At 42.4% G+C, this 20106-nt stretch overlaps 1 protein-coding gene across 1 annotated transcript in view; it reads left to right on the top strand.

Moving 5' to 3' along the window:
- COG7 (component of oligomeric golgi complex 7) overlaps nucleotides 1-20106 on the top strand; it is a 95233-nt gene that overhangs the window by 6081 nt on the left and 69046 nt on the right. The window contains exons 4-6 of the mRNA XM_075564611.1: nucleotides 351-519; nucleotides 16713-16795; nucleotides 17483-17605. Of these exons, the coding sequence (XP_075420726.1) occupies nucleotides 351-519; nucleotides 16713-16795; nucleotides 17483-17605 (375 nt within the window). The remainder of the gene's footprint in view (nucleotides 1-350; nucleotides 520-16712; nucleotides 16796-17482; nucleotides 17606-20106) is intronic.

Below are 20106 nucleotides of genomic sequence, written 5' to 3'. Positions count from 1 at the left end.
GGGAGGGGGTTCTATATCGATCAGGATTTGAATATGTTTAAGGCGCCTGACATGTATTGCTAAATTGCCCTGCAGAAAAACAGTATGAATTTATGGCCAGACACATTTCTTGGTTCTTTGTATCTTCACCCACAGTAGTTATTTTAATATTTTAAAAGCTTTATCACTTTTGTGAAGTGGGAAATGGTACTTCCTGGTTTTGACCCGCATTTATTTGAGTACTAATGATGTTGAACACATTTACAGGTGATTTTTAATTTTATGGGTTGTCTTGCCATGTATTTCATGCACACTTGATTAAGGGAGCGGGGCATTTCAAACAAGTGTCTCGTATTCTGGCCTTTTCCTAGGACATCGCTGTGATTTCCGCCAAGCTCACGGGGATGCAGAACAGCTTGATGATGCTTGTCGATACACCGGACTACTCAGAAAAATGCGTGCATTTGGAGGCGTTGAAGAACAGGCTGGAGGCCCTGGCCAGCCCCCAGATTATAGCTATGTTCAACTCTCAGTCTGTAGGTGAGTGCGCCTGCGTTCTTGTCCCGGTACACTTCTTAGGGACGCCAGCCTTCTGAGTGAGCAGTAGCTATCTCAGGGTTGACTAAATGAGGTAGATTGGGAGTAAATAACTTTTGGATGGCGCCACTTTAAAAGATATTTTATTGTGAACATTTCCTGATGCACGGAAAAGTTGGAAGCATTATACCCTGAACACAGGATCTCGACTCTACCGTGAACATTTGCTACATTTGCCTTAGGACCTAATGGTTCGCCCACCCATCCCTTTATCTGTGTGTGCATCGATCCATCTTAGTTGATTTCACAACACGCCCAGCTTGGCAGTCTCTCCCTGTAACAGTCAGTGACGCTGACTGTAGTTCTCCTTTAGGCAACCCTCGTCGCTGCCCTCTCCTGCTTTATTTTACCGTCTCGAGCGTGACTCGCCACCCTAAGCCGCAACAGGGTTTGCTTTCTCTATATTTATTTCATCTGAACACCATGCTCATAGCATTTGTACTTTTACGACTGAATGATTTGGTGCAGTAAAATGTCTCCGGGTTCATTCGCATGGTGGCACGTGTTGGGACTTTACCTCTACAGCTGAGTGATAGTCCATTACGTGTACAAGTGGACTTCAGAAAGTTCGTGCAAGAATGGGATTCGTTCATGAACTTTTTGAAGCGGTCCCCCCTCCCCATGTATAATACCACATTTTGTTGACCTAGTTGCCAGTTCAGGAGCCCTGATAGTGTAGTGGTTTTGCACTGGGCTGTGATCTGCAAGGTCTGCTGTTCGAAACTACCAGCAGCTCCTCGGGAGAAATACTGGGCTTTCTACTCTTGTCAGCAGTCTCAGAAGCCCACAGGGGGTTGCTGTGAGGCAGCATTGACTCAATGGCAGTGCGTTTTGCAGTTGTCTGTCGATGGACGTGTCAATTGTCTTCGCCTTTCAGCTGTTGTGAAAGGTGCTGCAGTCAGTCCTGGGATATTCCAATCTATTTGTGTGGGAATATTGCAGTTCCTTTGGTCTGCGACAGGGGTGTTTAAAGGTATAAAGTCCAGTTCGCTTAGCGGGGTTTCCAAATCGGCTCCCTCTGGTGTGGCCTATGAAGGATGCTTGTCTTCATTTTTCGGTGGATTTCAAAGTGTGTCAGAATCTTTCATTCTGAAGTAGTCTAACAAGGAGCCCTGGTGGAACAGAGGTTAAGATACTTGAAGGTTGAGGAAGGTTGACAATTTGAATCTAGCTGCCAATTTTGGAGGGAAGATGTGGGAGTCGGCTTCTGTCAATATTACTGCCGGGCAGACCTTATAAGGTCGTTCTGCCTTACGTAGTTATTATGAGTCCGAATTGACTTGATCTCGGCCCAAAAAGCCACTGCCATCAGTAGACTCAGGACAGACTAGAACTGTTCCCTGGGGTTTCTGAGACTGTAGATCTTTACAGGAGCAGAAAGCCTCTTCTTTCTCCCTTGGAGAGGTTGGGGGCTGTGAACTGCTGACCTGCAGTTGTAATCCACTACACCATCTTCACTGACTTACTGATAGCTAGTAAACACTCATGAAAACAACTAGAATTCAGTATTGGTTTGTTTTCTTTTTGAACATATATTTTATGTTTAAGGAATTACATACCCTTTAAAATGTTTTAATTATGCTTTGGGTAAAAGTTTATAGAGCAAATTGATTTTCCTTTTAACAATTGTTACACATTTTGTTTTGTGACACTGATTGCAATCCCGCAGTATAACAGCACACTCCCCACTTCTTTCCTGTGCTTCCTGCTTCCGTTTGCCCTCCTTTCCTGTCCCTCTCTGCTTTCTGAGTTCTGGCCCTGGCAGTTGCCCCTTTGAGCTCACAGGGCTGATGGTTCTAAAGAGTGTGTGCCTCCCCTGTGTCACTCTGATGATCCAGCTGTGTTTGCCTGAAAGCTGAGCCACGCGTGAGTTCACTTCCAAGCCTGAAGGACTCCATGAGACCAGTGCGCCTCGACTTTTTAAAATTTGAATTTTAGGTTTTGTTCCATATTTTCTTCCACACTCTCCATACTTCACTGTGATCCCCGTCAGAGCAGTTGGCAGCGGTAGCCAGGGCCCATGGAGTCCTGTGGCAACTCACACATCTCAGATGTGCTATTTAAGTGTTGACCCCTAAGACTTTTTCCCCTCAGTAATTTTCCAACAAATAGCTTTCTCTAATGCTCTTTTCCCCTGCTCTCCATTGCTGTTGGTTTCACGGGCACCAGATAGATGAAACTGTGTTTCTGTGTCACCGCTAGTTTTAGAACACGTTCTCTGTTCTTGTACTCACTATTAGCCCTCCGATTCTCCCACCCTGCCTGCCATTTCTCCAAGGGCCTGTTAATTCGGTTACTGCCTCTACAGATTTACCTGTCCTGGATTTCATACACAAAACCCTAAAAACAAGAACCAAGTGAAACATGTCCTGGATGCCATTTCACAGCTTGTCGGGCTTGCTGCTGTTGGGGTTCAGTCTGTTCTTGGGGTGTTCAAGAATCAGGTGGAACATACTCGAGATTGTATTTTGACTCTTGTGGACTTATTTTAATTTGCTTCAACTTTAACCTGAACTTACATAACAACAGATGGTGGTCTGTTCCACAGTTGGCCCTTGGCCTTGTTTTAGCTGCTGCTAACGAGTGTCTCCCATCATCTCCTTCAGATGTAGGATGCAGTCGGTTTTATGTGTGTATTCATCTGTATATGTAAGTCCACGTTGCGTTTTGGGTTGATAAATAACGGTATTTGTGATGAAGAAGTCTCTGGTCTTGCAAACTTCTTTTTTTTCCCCAACTTCTTTAATGCAATCTCCAGCTTCATTTTCATAATCATCAGCATACTTTCCAACTACTGTTCCTTCTTTGTTTCTAAGTTTCACATTCCAACGCCAATATTTATCAGTGTCTTGATTTGCATGCTTGGCTCTATATAGAGTTTCCATGGTATTGTGAGTCTTTACAGGAGCCAACAGGATTATCTTTGTATCATGCTGGTGGGTTTGAACCGCTTACCTTGAGGTTAGCACTCAAATGCCTTAACAGCACACCAGGGCTCCCTATCTGTTCGTTAGTGCTCCATTTCCCCCTTTGTCATATTTTCTCTGAACTCTTTTGTTTCTTGATTCTTCCCCACCCCCGCTCCCTGCAATGTGTGATTTTACAGAGGCTTAGCTTCCTTTCGACTGATAGACAGGATTTTCTAAAGCTTCTGCTCTTTCCTTTGTGTTTCGAATTAATTTTTTTAAGCCAACGTCTATGCTTTAGTCAAGAGTTCCATATTTTTTATTGTGCTGAAATACATATAGCAAAATAGTTACCATTTTAACCATTTTTGAGTGTATAATGTATGACATTCAGTATATTCATAATGCTATGTGACTCTTAGAACTCTTTATTTCTATGTTTGTTTTATTGCCCCGAACAGAAACTGTGCTATACCCAGTGCAAATTTCCCCTTATCCCAGCTGCTGGTAGCCTGTGTTCTACACTCTGCCTGTTCTAGACACGCCGTGTAAGTGGAATGATACAATATTTGCCCTTTGTGTCTGGCTTATTTCACACAGCATAGTATATCCAAGGTTCATTTATATTATAGCATGCATGAGAACTTCATTCTTTGGAAATAAAAACATTTTGTTGTGCTTTAGGTGAAAGTTTACATAGCAAATAAATTTACCCGCCAGTAGCACATATTCAAATTGTTCTGTGACATTGGTTGTAATCCCTGTTTTGTACAGTGAGCTCATATAATATTTGTCCTTTTGTTTCTGACTAACTTCATTTGCATAAGGCCCTCTAAGTCATGAGGTGGTTCATGGTGTCATCGTTACTCTTTTATATTGGGTAATATTCCATTGTGCGTACCTATCAACGTTAAGTTTTCCATTCTTAGCACACACGTGTATTTAGGTTAGTTCCATCTTCTTAATTTCCATATTCTTAATGCCGCGATGAACATAGGTGTGTGTTTATCTGTTCGTGCTATGCTCCTTATTTCTATAGTGAGATTGCTGGGTCATAGGCTATTTCTCGTCCCAGTTGCTTGAAGAAGCGCCACATTGCTTCCCACAGTGTGTGTACTGATTTCAGTCCTACCAGCAGGGTCTGAGGGTCCCAGTTTCTCTACACTCCTTCCTTCTTTCCTGCCGTTTTTGAACTTTGAATGAATGCTGGGGTCGTAGCTCATTGCTGTTTTGATTTGTGTCTCTTGGATGACTGGTGATCGTGGATATGCCTTCATGTTTGTTGGCCTCCCAAATATCTTCTTTGGTAAACTGTCTGTTCCTGTCTTCTGCCCAGTTTTAATTGGGTCACTCATCTGTTTCTGGTTGAAGTGTTGTAGTTTTCTGTAGAATTGAGAGACTAGTCCTTTGTTAGATATGTCATTACCAATTTTCTTTCCCCCTCTGTGGGTTCTATTTTTACTTTCTCTGTGAAATCTTTTGATGCACACATATCTTAATTTTAGATCGCATTCAGAAGACTCTTCTGTCTTCTGTGTGGGTGTATTTTTCGTTATGGTTGATATTGTACTTGTCATGTATTAGCTCTAGGATTTACATTCAGGTCTTCAATCTATTTGAATTCGTTTTTACATATGGAGTGAGCTTTGAGTCCTGTTTAATTCTTTTGCAAATGGAATCCAATTAAGCCAGCCGCATTTGGAGGAGACTAGTTCCTCCTCATTTAATGTGTTTTAGTCCTTTGTTGAAATGAGTTGTCTGTAGTTGGATGGATTTATTTCTGGATTCTCCATTCTGTTCCATTGGTCTGTGTGCCTCTCATCTTATCAGTACCCGGCTGTTCTGACTACCACAGCTACCGCCTATGTTTTGAGATTGGACAGGGAGATGCCTTCCTTTCTGTTGTTCTTTAGTAGCCTTTGCTTATCCTGGGCCTCTTTCCTCAGAGAGTTGGTGATTCGTCTTTCCATCTCTTAGAAATATGAGTGGAGCCTTGGTGGTGTAGTGGGTATGTGTTGGGCTGCTAGCCATTCGGTCAGCAATTTGAAACCACCAGTGTTCAGCTCAGTAATAGAAATCATCTTTCAAACGCTGAGGCAATCTAATCCCATAACGATTCAGGCTTGAAGACCACAGGGGAAGTTCTACTCAATCCCATAGGGCCGCTATGAGTTGGAATCAATGGCAGTGAGTTTGATTTTCCGTTGTTTTGAAAAATGTTGCTGCGATGCATTGTATTTACAGATCACTTTGGGTGTACTGACGGTTTCCTATCCCCAAACATTGTAGATCCTTCTGTTTGTGAAGAGAACAGAAGAATTCTGTTTCTTGCAGTAGCGTTTGGTTGTGTTCTTTGTAATAGCCTTTTGTTTCTCTGGTTAGGTTTACTCATCTTTTGAGCGGCCATTATATTATGAATGGTATTGTTTTCTTGATTTCCTTTTCTGTGTTCTGTTGGTTAGTATACAGTAATCTGGTTGATTTTTAAAAAATAATTTTATTGGGGACTTGTACAATTCTTATCACAATCCATCCATCCATCCATTGTGTCAAGCACATTTGTACATTGGTTGCCCTCATCCTCAAATCATTTGTTTTCTACTTGAGCCCTTGATATCAGCTCCTCATTTTTTCCTCCCCATCCTCCCTCCCTTATGAATCCTTGATAATTTATAAATTAATATTATTTTGTCATGTCTTATACTATTCAATGTCTACCTTCACCCACTTTTCTGTTATCTGTCCCCCAGGGAGGGTGTTATATGTGGATCCATGTAATTGATTCTCTCTTTCTACCCTACCTTCCCTCGTGCTGAAGGGTTCATCCGTCCTGGATTTCCCGTGTTTCCAGTTCCTATCTTTAAAATCTGGTTGATTTTTTTCCCCCCTATCTTTAAAATCTGGTTGATTCCTATATGTAAAATCTGGTTGATTTTTAATATGTTGATCTTACAGCCTGCTGCTTTGTTGAATCTTTCAATTTTCCAACACTTTTCTTGTTGATTCTTTGGGGTTTTCTATATGTAGAGTCATATAACCTGCAAAATAGAGAACTTTGAACTTAATTTTTGCCAATTTGGATGTTTTAAATTATTTTTTGTTGTTTAATACCTTAGCAAAAATTTCCAGTATAATATTGAATGACAGTGTCGATAGAAGGTGTCCTTGCCTAGTTCCTGCAAGGGATATTGGAATATTTTCACTTTCTCTCCATAGAGCAATTTCTCCTTCAGTCTTGTAAGATAATTTTGCCAGGTGTAGAATTCTTGTTTGACTGTTTTTTTTCCTTTAGCACTTTAAATAAGTCACCCCACTGTCCTTGACTTCCATGGTTTCTCTGTGAAATCTTTTGTTAATCTTATTGAGGGTCCTTTGTATGTAAGGCTTTCTTTCTCTCCATTTAAATTCTTGGTCTCTGGTTTTAGACAGTCTGGTTGTTAGATGTATGCTCTGTTGATAATGTCAGCATGCTCTGTTCCCTTTTGCCGTGATATCTCTGCTTACGCTCCTTAGTAGAGTCCTCTTTCCTTTGCCTTTCCCCTGGTGGAGTAGTTTATTTTGGGGGAGGGGGGAACACCTGTTTTTTGTTTTTGTTTATTCATATTTGGATGTGGATGCTTTCTGTGGGCCTGATATTTATCCTAAATAGATTATATTAGAATCTCCGTGGAAGCCTCTTCTTGTAACCTGGCTCTATTGAGACTTCTGTCACCCTGATTTAAAGGCTTAAATTCTGTTGCGTTCTTTAGTTGCCTACAGAGAATGAAGGGAAGACTGGACTGGAGTTTGGAAAATCTTCATTGTTTAGGCATTTTATTCCTCACATTTTCTCATGAATGTGTTGCAATGTGCCAACTTTGTTGAATAATTTGGTAAAATAATTTCAGGAGTAACGTGGGCTTTTATTATATAAAATCATAGGAAAATAATAACTTAAAAGTCAATGCTTTGTGCATTTCTGCTCATTAAATTGTAATTCACTGGCACATCTTACAATCTAGCTAGGTGTCACCACAGCTTGCTTTCTCAGCATTTTATGGGCTTCCTAGAGATAAAGGGGCTTAAAGCATAAGGTTGAGGACCTGTTAACTCAGTTGTTTTATTTCCCATTCTTTTAAGTTTAATCCTCGGTTGCCTCTACACTTGACCAGCGGGTGGCAGACAGAAACCAGGGTTGTACTGTAGTATAGTAAGGTAAACTCACCAAACTGCCATCTAGCCTGTTCTGACTCACTCATATGGACAGGCCAGAACTGCCCTTGTCTACTTCTGAGGCTGTAGATCTTTACGAAAGCCAAGAGCTTCATCATTCTACCTTAGAAGGGCTGGTGGGTTCCAGATGCTAACCCAGTGGTTAGCATCCCTAAGTATAACCCTGGTGGTGGTGTGGGTTAGTGTTAAGATTGGTAGTTCAAACCCACCAGCCCCTGTAAGAGACAAAGATCAGGCTGTCTGTACCTGTTAGGTTAGGTTAGGAGGAGGAATGGAATCAGGAAACACAGGGAGGAAGTGCAATAAGTGAGGACATTGTGGCATGAGTTAACACAAAATGCGTATGAATTGTTCAATGGAAAACTGCAACCATTCATCCCTTCACGATAAAGCAGCAGCAGCACCTCTGGATAGACTTGAACCACCAACCTTTTGGCTGACAGTCAAGTGCTTAATGCTTTATGCCACTCAGGAGTTTGTTAGTTGTTAATTAATAACTGTGAAAATGTTATTGCCTAAATAGAAACTCCTGTATCTATCTATGTATGCTTTGACTCCTTAGTCTCTGATCTTTCCCCGTGCTCACTCACTTTAATGATTTTAATGGTTATTCTCAAAGTAGACCTTGATTTCCCCACTTCTGTCCCATTTAAAATATCTGTTTTGTCTGCCTCAAATGCATCTATTCACTTATGAGAATTTTAGCTTCACAGGGAAATTATTATTTTGAATACTAGAGGGAAAATGATACAGAATTGTATGTACTGGATATGTATATACTGGTTCTCAAAATGTTTATACATGCAATTGGGGGGGGAACTAGAAGAACATAGTAATATTTATCTCTGGGTGATGGGTATGCTGGTAAATAATTTTCTTTTTTATATTCTATATTTTTCTAGTTTTTAATAACCTGTACTTATTACTTTTATAATCAGAAAGAATTCTCCAAAAAATAATCCATCTCTTCTTCAAGGTCCTCCATAGATATTATACTAAATCTTTCAAAAAAGCTTCCTCAATTTTACTTCATCCTATTTGGGGACGCTTACATCATTTTATACCTTTTATCTTGTGATAAAATTATTTGTGTAATTGTTCGCATCCCAGCCCCCCTTCCAGCCCCCCCTCCCCCTTTTGTTTTCTTTTTGTTTTGTCTTCAATTTTGCTGTTTATCTGCTGTGGTAGTTATATAATCTGGTGTCAATTTGGGACTTGAGAGGATTGAGAGTGAAGGGGTGAAGTGTAGTCTGTCAATCGGATCATAGCCAATGAGGCCTCTGTGTGGGCATGGCCTTCTCCTGAGAATTCTGGGAAATCTGGATTTTTCTCCTTGGAGACTGCTCACTCCCTGAGAGACATTGCAGCTGACAAGATACATGGAACTACGCTAATGTACTTAGCTGGAGAAGCCACATGGACCTACCATGATGCAACCAGACCTCTGCAGTCAGAGAAGCCAAGTGAGACCCCTGCCAGTGCTGAGATGCTTACAACACCACTAGATCCAAAGACTTTCTACCCACTGGCCTGTGATTGTCCTGCATTTGGCGTTATTGCATGTGTTTTGTGAGTCTGAAGAGGACTTTATAGATTGGTATTGGACAAATGGGCTGATATAGGACTTATGGGACTGGACTGGGTTGGGTGCTTTCTTAATGTACAATTACCTTTATCTAAACCCTCGATTATACTCATATGAGTCTCTATGGACTTGTTCTCCAGTCTCCCCAGACGGACACATCCGCCTATATAAGATAGGCACGAGAGGCCAGCCTGAGGAGAAAGCAACAGGACCCACAGTTCAGGGCGCAGGGTGGTGGGAGACTGGTGAGCAAATAGTGCCAAGGACAGGGGAGCAACTAGGGAATTAAAATCAATGGCGAGAGGGGTCGTAGGGACCCTGGTGGCATTGGGGCAACAGTAATCCAGCTGAGAAGAATTACTGAGAGGCAACTGAAGGGTGAGTGTGATGGTGGGACCGAAGGAAGATACGAGGAAACAGAGGTAAGATCTAGGAAGCAAAACCATTGATAGAGTTAGAAACATAGGTGTGTACATATGTAAATATATTAATTCATAAAAATAGAGGTATTGGCCTGTGTACATATATTTATATGGCAATATATGGAGTAAGTGGATGGACTTTGGGCTTCTACTCCAGGCCTCCCTCAATGGAAGAATACTTTGTTGTATTAACTTGGCTTTCGGTGAAACTCTCCTGACACGATGGCTGAAGACAAAATGGTTGCATAAGCAAATGTGGTGAAGAAAGATGATGGTGTCTGGCTTAAAAGATAAAGCATCTGGGGTCTTAAAGGCTTGATGTTAAACAGGTGGCCATCTAGCAGAGAAACAACCCCACATGGAAGATGCACACCAGCCCGTGTGATCACGAGGTATCAATGGGATCAGGTAACAGGCATCAGAAGACCCAAAGCAAATAATATTGTTGAGACTGAGGGAGGTTAGAATGGACTCAAAACTTATCTGGAGACACTTGGACATCTTCTCACAGAAGGGATAAGTCAGCCAGGGTGCTATATAGTACCGGCAAAACACAATATTCATCTGGTTTCTTCACCTGCTATATCATGACCCCAGTTCTACCTTACAAATCCGGCTGGACCGGAGCATGTATAGTAGTACAGATTGGAGCTCTCAATACATGGGATCCAGGACAGATAAACCCCTTGGGAACAGACATGGGAGTAGCAATACCAAGAGGGTGGGGGGAGAAAAAGGAACCAATCACATTGACTGATGTATTACCTCTCCCCCTCAAAAGAGGAAGAACAACAGAAATGGGTGAAGGGACACAGAGGATGGTGTAAGATATGAAAATAACAATTTATAATTTATCAAGGGTTCATGAGGGTGGGAGTGTGGGGAAAGGGGGAAAAAAGAGGAGCTAATACCAAGGGCTCAAACAGAAAGAAAATGTTTAGAAAATGATGATGGCAACATATGTATGAATGTGCTTGATACAATTGATGTATGGATTGTTATAAGAGCCCCCAGTAAAATGATTAAAAAAATAAAATAGGTGATTCAGATAAGGTAATATACACATGATGGCTCAGCCTCTGGGGCATATTCTGGTAAAGGATTGTGTGTCTAGGCGTTTAGGGTTTTGGATAAGAAGGCTGATTCCAGGAAGGGTGCTTGATTGGAATTTACAATGTTCAGTGAGGCGCTTCGATGCTTTATCTGAGGGCTAGCCACTATAGCAGCCAGAGCACCATCTGGGGCAGGGAGCATCTGGCCCGGAGACCCAGCTCACATCACAGGCCTCACTAAAGAGAAGCAGTTCCAGCCACCGCATTAGATGTGAGTTAATTAAGTTTTTGACCAGTATGGCCCCAAAATGATGTTATAAATATCCAAATGGCCCCTGCCAGAAAAAGCGAGTCTCCGCCTCGGTGTTAGAGTGTTGGTTGCTGGATGCCCTTGAGTTGATTCCATGTGACAGAGTTGAGCTTCCCTATGGAGTGTTCTCAGTTGTCATCTGTATGGGAGCAGAGCAACAGGCTTTCTTCCAAGGAGCTGTGGCTGGGTTTGAACACCAACCTTTCAGTTTGTTGTTCAGTGCTGTAACGTGAACCACCAGGGCACTGCTTGTTTGCTATTTTTAGGTACTGTGGAGTTGGCCTCCACTCAGTGGGACCCTAAGTACTAGCCGGACTAAACTGCCTGGTCCTGTGCCATCTTGAGAATTATTCATGTTTGAAACCATCGTTGTAGCCTCTGTGCCACTCCATTTCACTGAGGTGTTGTGTTTTTAACGGTTTCTCCCCCTACCTTCATATCCCCCAGCCCTGTCTTTACTTAGAACTGTGTACCCCTCGAATTACAGTTCCCATTTTTGCAGAATACATTCATAATTTGATGTTTGCATGCTACTTTTTGATATTATGTGTTGATTTCCTATTATGGCTAATTTCTTCATCTTATTGCCTAGGACTACACTGGGGTTATGGTGAGATTATATACATGGAAAAGATTCAGAAGAAATCCTCTGAATTTAACATGGAACCACTAGCTTATCAAGAGTATACTTCCTTTTCACTCTCTTTTATTGTTAGTATTTGGAGAATTGAGTGACAGTTTAAAAAGCTGTACACATTTTGTTTCATCACATTGATTGCAATCTCCACACTAACCTCACTCACCCTCCTTCTTCCCTGGGGTTTCCAGGCCCAGTCCTCTCTTTCCTAACTTTGCCGAATTTTGTCCTTGGGTAAATGCTGCACAGCGATATTCCCTTGGTATGATAATCTCCTCTGCATAGCGAAGACCTTGTATGTTATCCTGACCTCGGTTATGCTTCATACATTCAACAGGAGGATCCTCTTTATCCAGGGAAAGTGAATAACTTAGAATCAGAAGTGTGAAGGGTAACACTCTCAGGCACCTACGAGGAAGCAAGATGAGGTTGGGCAAATCGGTTCATAGGAGAGAATGTTTTAATTCTTTGTCTTGATAGAGCATGAAATTGTATTATGATGTCATTTGCCTGTTGGCATTATAACTTTATTATGTTGTATTGATTTATAATTCAAAATCATCTGTGACTATATGGTAGTAAAAACATACTATCTATTACAGTTTAGTCAGATGAATTGAGAAAAAAACCACATCATGTTCACATGAGACCTGTTTCAGTTTAGAAATCTTTTGATTGTCAAAAATCCAATTCAAACTGCTGTAAGGAGGAGATGTAGTGGGAATGAACTGGCTTAGAATAGAGAATTCTGGAGGTCACTTACTTCAGACTTGGCTTGATCCAGGAATGACGAGCCCTGTTGGCATAAGGGTTGCACATTGGTTTGCAACCTGTAAGGTCAGCAGTCTGCTCCACAAGAGAAAGACAGGCCTTTCTGCGCCTGTCAGCAGTCACAGTCTCAGCCGCTCCCAGGGGCAGTTCTACCCTGTCCTAGAGGGTCACTGTGAGTCGGCATCGACTTGATGGCAGGAAGTTTGGTTTTTGGTTTTGATCCAGAAATTATGTCATTAGGACCCACTCTTTTTTCCCTGTCATTTGAGTGTGTGTCTCCTTGTCTATTGGTTTTACTGTGGACACCTCTTCATGTGGTGGCTTAGCAGTGCTAGGCTTCTGTTTTCACAGCTGCAGGGAAACCTCCGGATGAATGCTTGTTGCATTTGGTGAGCAGGCTTTTACCTCCGTGGATAGTTACTTCCATCCAGTGAATTTGAGGCTCTGATGGCCAGGCTTGGGTCACACTCCTGGAGCCATGGATGGAGTCAGCCACACTGGGAAGCATGTACATGGAGAAGGAGGAGAGGGGGGTAGGGCATGTCTTTCCAGAGAAAAGCCAGTGTTGTCTTAGCAAAAGAAAGGTGACAGATGCAAGGTGACAAAAAGTTACTCTGACCACAAGACCCTGCAGTATCCAGTGGATGGCCTTGGCCCCAGGAAGTGCTCCGTCATGTGTTTAAAGTTGAATTGGCAGCATTGTCAGGCTCCTGGTAGTCCATTGTCTTTCTTTCTTTTTACTTTGAGTTTAAATTTTACTATTACTTTCAAAAACAATATTTTATTATGTTTTCATTGGAGGTTTACGTAGTCATTTAGGTTCCCATTTAACAAGTTTTAAACAAATTGATCAGTAATGTTGATTATATTCTTCTCAATGCATGAACATTCCCTATATTCTTTTCTGCTTGCTATGTTTCCATGAATCTAGTGTGTAGCTTTAAAATAATTGAACCTCTGGCAGCTCCTAGTCAGTATACTGATGCAACTGTCGAAGGATGATCTTCAGCAAAATTTTACTTGTGCATGTCATATCGAGGGCATCGTTCTTTAATTTGAGCATTCTGTTGAGTCACCTTTCCTTGGACTGGTGATCCAAATACGGATCTTGTACAGTCTGTTGACCAAGTAGTTGTCTTCCAAATTTCCTGGCAGAGACGAGTAAGTATTTCCAGTGCTTCATCATCCTCTTGAAACCTTTTGATTGATACACCATCAATTCCTGGAGCCTTGTTTTTGGCTAATGCATTCGATGCAATGTAGATTTAGTTTTTCAGTACCATTGGTGCTTGTTCATATGCTACCGTTTGAGAGGGTTGATTGTCAACCCATTCATTTTGATACAGTGGCTTTGTATTCTTTCCATCTGCTTTTGAATATTTGCCCATAAGACCTTTCAAGATTGCAAATCAAGGTTTGAATATTTCCTTGAGCTTAAGATATGCTGAGCATGTTCTTTTTATTTTCTACCTTTAGGTCTTTGCACATTTCTTGTTTTTCCAAACTGTTTTATTGGGGGCTCATACTACTCATCACAATCCATACAACATCCATTGCCAATAAAACTCTTAAAAAATAGATTATATATTTATATCAGTACACATTTTTCTTTGAACAAGCACCAAAATGTTCAGTGCTTAACACAGTGTGATAGATAATTGCAGGTTTTTAAAAAATCATACCCCTTCTTTATGTTCTCTATGAAGATACTACTTATAATTAGAAAAGCAATGCTTTGTAAAATTGCCTTTGATTTAATTCATATGTTTAGTGCCAGTCGTGCTAATTTCTAGGAACAGGGAAATCAGACAGGAAGGTCACAGTGCTCTCGGAACTTCTGTTTATGTGGATGAAGATGATAGTAAGATCCTGACTAAGTAACTAAATAAATACAACAGAGTGGGGACCCAAGACCCATCTGTAGGCAGTTGGACATCCCCTTACAGAAGGGTTGCGGGGAGGAGATGAGCCAGTCAAGGTGCAGTGTGAAACAAACTTTCCTCTAGTTCTAAAATGCACCCCCCCACTCCACTATCATGATCCCAATTCTGCCTTACAAATTTTCCTAGACCAGAGGATGTACACTGGTACAAATGGGAGCTGGAAACACAGGGAATCCAGGGCAGGTGATCCCTTTAAGACCAGTGGTGAGAGTGTCGATACCAGGAGGGTGGATGGAGAGTGGGGTGGAAAGAGGGAACCGATTATAAGGATCTACATATAAGCTCCTCCCTGGGGGGTGGACAACAGAAAAGTAGGTGAGTGGATAAGTTGGACAGTGTAAGATATGACAAAGTAATAATAATTTATAAATTATCAAGGAGTCACAGGGAGAGGGGAACGGGGAGGGAGGGGAAAACTGAGGAGCTGATATCAAGGGCTCAAGCAGAAAGCAAATGTTTTGAGATTGATGATGGCAACAAATGTACAGATGCGATTGACACAATGGGTGTATGGATTGTGATGAGTTATACAAGCCCCCAATTAAATGACTAAAAAATAAATAAATACAGATAGGGACTAATGCTTTAAAAATGTCATATATATATACCATAGTGAATGAAGGGGGAAGTGCAGAGTGGAGACCCGAGGCCCATGTGTCGACCACTGGAGATCCCCTCATAGAGGAGTTTAGGAGAGGAGATGGGTCAGTCAGGGTGTGAGGTAGTACCGATGAAGAACACAGCTTTCCCCCAGATCCTGGATGGTTCCTCCCCCAACTACCATGATCCGAATTCTACCTTTCAGGACTGGATAGGGCAGAGGTTGTACACTGGTACATATGGGAGCTGGAGGCACAGGGAATCCAGGGTGGACGATACCTTCAGGACCAAGGGTGTGAGGGGCAATGCTGGGAGAGTGGAGGGTGAGTGGGTTGGAAAGGGGGAACTGATGACAAGGATCCACATGTGACCTCCTCCCTGGGAGAGGGACGGCAGAGAAGTGGGGGAAGGGAGACTCCGGATAGGGCAAGATATGACAAAATAACAATCTATAAATTATCAAGGGCTCATGAGGGAGGGGGGAGCGGGGAGGGAGGGGGGGGAAAAAGAGGACCTGATGCAAAGGGCTTAAGTAGAGAGCAAATGCTTTGAAAATGATTAGGGCAAAGAATGTACGAATGTGCTTTATACAATTGATGTATGTATATGTATGGATTGTGATAAGAGTTGTATGAGCCCCTAATAAAATGTTTTTTAAAAATGTCACAGAGAAGAGGAGGGGCCCCAGATTAGGAAAAGCCTCCCTGACAGGTGAGAGCCCGTCACTCCTCCCAGACATAACAGACTCAAGGGCAGAAAAGAGCTTGATTTATTCTTGTAGGCTTGTGTGTAGAAGGCTTGCTTCTATCCGTATTTTTTAGTTCCTGTCCATATTAGATTGAATCATAAGACATGTCTGTTTCTGTAGGTCAGCCCTGGTTAAATAGCGCCACTTCAGAAGGTTCAACCTGTACCGTAGTCTAACAGTCCTCCCACTGACCTCCGAGTGACTCGGACTCCTTGGGCTGTCGTTTCCACACCTGGAAAGGAAGGTCAGCCTGCTAAATGAGTTATTTGGATCCATCCTCTCTATCGCAGATATTTTCTGATATGAACCAGACGAGGGTGAGCCCAGTGAGGTGCTGAGGGAGGGCCCAGAATCACTCACATAACCTCCCCCTTTTTTTAAGAGGTATCTATTTATTTTATTTATTTAACAATTTATTAGGGGCTCATATAACTCTTATCACGGTTCATACATATACATACAACACATGACCCCTTTTACTGACACTTTGCACCCCAAGCTTGCCTACCCCTAGTCTGAGCCCTGCTTTGAGTTTATTTTAACATCTGCATTTGAGGATTCATTTCTGGATGTGTATTCTTGGTGATGTGATAAACAAAGGTGCTACCATTGAGTCCATTCCGACTCATAGCCACCCTGTAGGAGAGGGTAGAATTTACCCTGTGGGTTTCCAAGACTGTAGCTCTTTGTGGGAACAGAAAGCCCTCATCTTCCTCCGGTGATAAGACGCAGTGAAGTAGTGATTTTAAAAGCTACACATGCATCATCAGTTACTGAGTTACGTGCTTTGCTCCTGTTTTTACTGTTTTCTCTGCCCACAAGATTTCATTACTTCACTAAGAACTTCTGCATACTTGCTTACTTAGATCCACAGTGATGCTGGTGAATGCTTGTTTGTAGCTGCAAAAGAAAACTTGGTAGCAGTAATGTTTTATTATGTTCTCCTTTAGATCAGGCCAAAGCATATGTGAAGATTTTTACTGAAATTGACCGGATGCCCCAACTCCTTGCATACTACTACAAGTGTCATAAGGTGAGAGCTGTGAACAGTTAGGATGCTGTAATACAACACTGAGCTACAGAAGGCGAGGTAGTCGCCTCCACACCCGCTGGTCTCTGTACTTTGAATTAGCCAGTAGGGGATGCTCTTGGTCCATCCATCCTGTGGATTCACTTGCCAACAGAGGTGGGTGGGGGTGGGGTGGGCGGAGGAATCAGTTTTCAGTCTCCTGTTTTGAGAGATGGATTAAATGGACAAACTTGACAAGTTTTAATTATCCTCATTTTTAATTTTTGACAGAGTTTCATGTCTTATGTTTCATTATATGAATTTTATAGATTTTCTTGAATTTGTTGACTTTAGGTTACTGTAAAACATAAAGGCTTTCCAAGCTAACCTTAATTTCTTCAAGCCCAGAGCTCATGTGTCTTGAAGCAATAGTGTTAAGACATGAAGCCTAAATTACACACTCATGCTGTCCTCAGAGCTGTTCAGAGGAAGGTAGTATCCTGTTGGCGTAGTTTTGAGACAGAACAAGAGAAGAGAGGACCGCTTGGAGAACAACAATTTCAGTGGTGGCCCAGCAAGTGACTGTAAATGTCTCCCCGAGCCCTTTTTCTTCTCGAAGTGAGCGGTCCTCCCTGGTGACCACTTGCTGGGTGGAGGCACGGGTATTTTCATAGACGTACCTGATAAGGCCCCTGCGCTTTGCCTCTGCAGGTACGGCTCTTAGCAACTTGGCAAGAGTTGTGCCAGAGTGAGCTCCCCCTGGACCGACAGCTCACCGGACTCTACGATGCCTTGCTTGGTGCCTGGCACAGCCAAATCCAATGGGCTACGCAGGTAATGGCTCATTTGGTTTCTAGAGAGAACGACAAAGAATGGGTGACTGCCTCAGAAATGGTCTCTCCTAACTGCAGAGCGCCTCGAAGAACCTCCCCATTGCCACTGTCACCAGAGGGATTGACAGATAAGCTTCGAAACCCACGTCAGTAAACTCATTAGGTCCCCATTAAAACCCTTCTTATCTCTCTTATCTGTATCTTACATAGAATCCAATGTGACAGTGTTGCTTGTTGTTCAGCAAGTGAGCCCGTGGAATTCCTGAAGGCCCTTATCTTCAGATCTCCAAAGCAGGAGGCCCTTAGTCAGGTGGTGTTTCAGTGACCGGGATATTTTTTTAAAGTTGTTTTATTGTGATTTGTGATTAGTGAGTGAGAGTGTACAGAGCCAAGCATTTTTGTATTTAACAGCTGATACACAATTTGTTCTGTGACAACGGTTGCCGGGCCCACAATGTAATGGCCCTCTTCCTGTTTTCATCCCACATTTAGTCTTTCCCTTTTGCCCTTATTTCTTGCCCCTTTCCTGCCTTTCTGGACTTTTTCCCTAGGCAACTGCTAACCTTCTGATCTTGTCTCATCGATTGTTCTGAGGAGTTCATGCCTCCCCTGCTGTTATTGTAAAGTAAAAAGATACATGGAAACTTTTAGTCAAAGGGACCAATGGACCATGTGAACCCTAACTTCCAAGGCCCTGGACCAAAAGAACTAGATGGTCTTTGCTTTCTCTGCCACTGCTGACTGCTCTGAAAGGGATCACACACAGGATCCTGACTAGAGTTGGAGAAAAATGTGGAGCCAAACTCTAAGTTACAGGAAACTACTGGTCTGAAGGAGCCTTGAGTAACCCTCATGTCCGTCACCCTTTATCCTTCTTCAGGCCTGAACCTGAACTCACCTCCAAAGCTCAACGTTTAGTGTTCTTTTTTTCGGACAAGGAGAGACCAGTAGTTGCACCTCAGGTGGTACGGAAACAAGGTCATTTTTCATTTTAACTTTCGGTAAAATGTATTTGCTATTTTCCATTGTCTTCACAATACGCCAAGAGTGAGAGTAGTAGAGCAACTTTAAAGGTAGGTACCCTTTGAGTAGAGGAAAGGTGAAACAGGAACTTTATTTCTAGGAGAAACTTTCATCAGTCATTTCCTCCAAGTCTCTAGGCCTTTTCTGCCATAAGGCAAGACCCTTTGTTCTCTTGATGCTAGGAGCATCCGCAGACCCTCTCATAGAAGTAGTTCTTATTTTGGCGTAATGACTTATGGATTAGCTTATTATTAGCTTATTTTTCAAAATTAGTTCTGAATCACTCTTCAGATGCACATCTGTCATTTGCTGGAATGAACTCAACTGTAGTAGAGAATTCCTTCCCCAGAGTCATGCCACTTAAGTTGGCTGACTCCTCCTCCTCTGAAACCTTTCTTTCTCCTTGAAGCAGGCTACTTCATAATGAGGATGTACAACCCAGTCAAGGAAACAGCAAGCCTGTCAGTTTCTCAAGAGCTTTAATGCGATCATCAGTTTCATGTGACCCTGTCCACCCATGCTCCTTGAACTGTCCTCCCTTCTTCTAATCCTTGTGGCAGGAGAATAAAAACAGTTCATGTCCTTGGATATGAATGTTCTTCATCATCTAAAAGCAGTCATAGACTTCTCAGACTTATGTCCAGGTCCCAGTTTTTAAGGTGTGAGTTTATGCTCGTTTAAGGCTTTGGCTCATGACCTATTTTCTTTTCAGTGTACAAGCATAATAGTGGGCTGTCATCTCCTAAACTCAGTACAGGGCAAAGGAAGACCAAAGGGACAGGGTGACTGTTTCCCTTTCATGATTTAAAAACTTTGTATTGTGAATTAGGTGAAGGTTTGCAAGTAGATCATCGGTTTTACATTCCACAGTTCACACACATTTTGTTTCAACTCCTCCGTTGTAATCCCTCAGTGTACTTATCCCTCAGTCGCCGGTCTTCCTTCCTACCTGTGTTTGCTGTTTCCATTTCTCCTTCTTTCCTACCCCTCAGAACTTTGTCCATGCGTAAATGTGCTCCTTTGCTCTTAAATGATTGATTCTTTTAACACGGGTACAAGACCAGTCCAGACCTACAGGGAGACCTGCAGGCCAGAGTCTAAGGGTTCCCACCAGTTTCTTTTATGATTCGGGGTTTTGTTCTACGTTTTCCCCCACTCTCTCGGATCTTCTCATGGACTCTTCTTCAGACAAGGTCATGGTGGTCAGGCACCATGTGTTCCTTCCGGGCTCAGGGCTGTGTAGGCTAATGTTTGCATGATCCCTCAGCCCACTGGACTGCATGTTTTCATATGGCTTTCCTTTTCATCATTGATCTTTTCCTCTGCTTGAGGAGTTGCCAATAGTTGGACCTTAGGTGACTCCTCACAAGCTTGTAAGACCCAGTCACTGTCATCAAAGTAGGAGAAGAACATTGCCTTTGTGAGCTAAGTGGTGCCAGCTGACCTTGGTCACCCCTGAGAGTATTGTCCTGATCCCCA

This window comes from Tenrec ecaudatus, chromosome 12 (genome assembly GCF_050624435.1).
Source record: "Tenrec ecaudatus isolate mTenEca1 chromosome 12, mTenEca1.hap1, whole genome shotgun sequence".
Classification (NCBI taxonomy): Eukaryota; Metazoa; Chordata; class Mammalia; order Afrosoricida; family Tenrecidae; genus Tenrec; species Tenrec ecaudatus.
The sequence above is the reverse complement of the archived record's forward strand: the minus strand, read 5'-3'. Positions and strand labels throughout refer to the sequence as shown.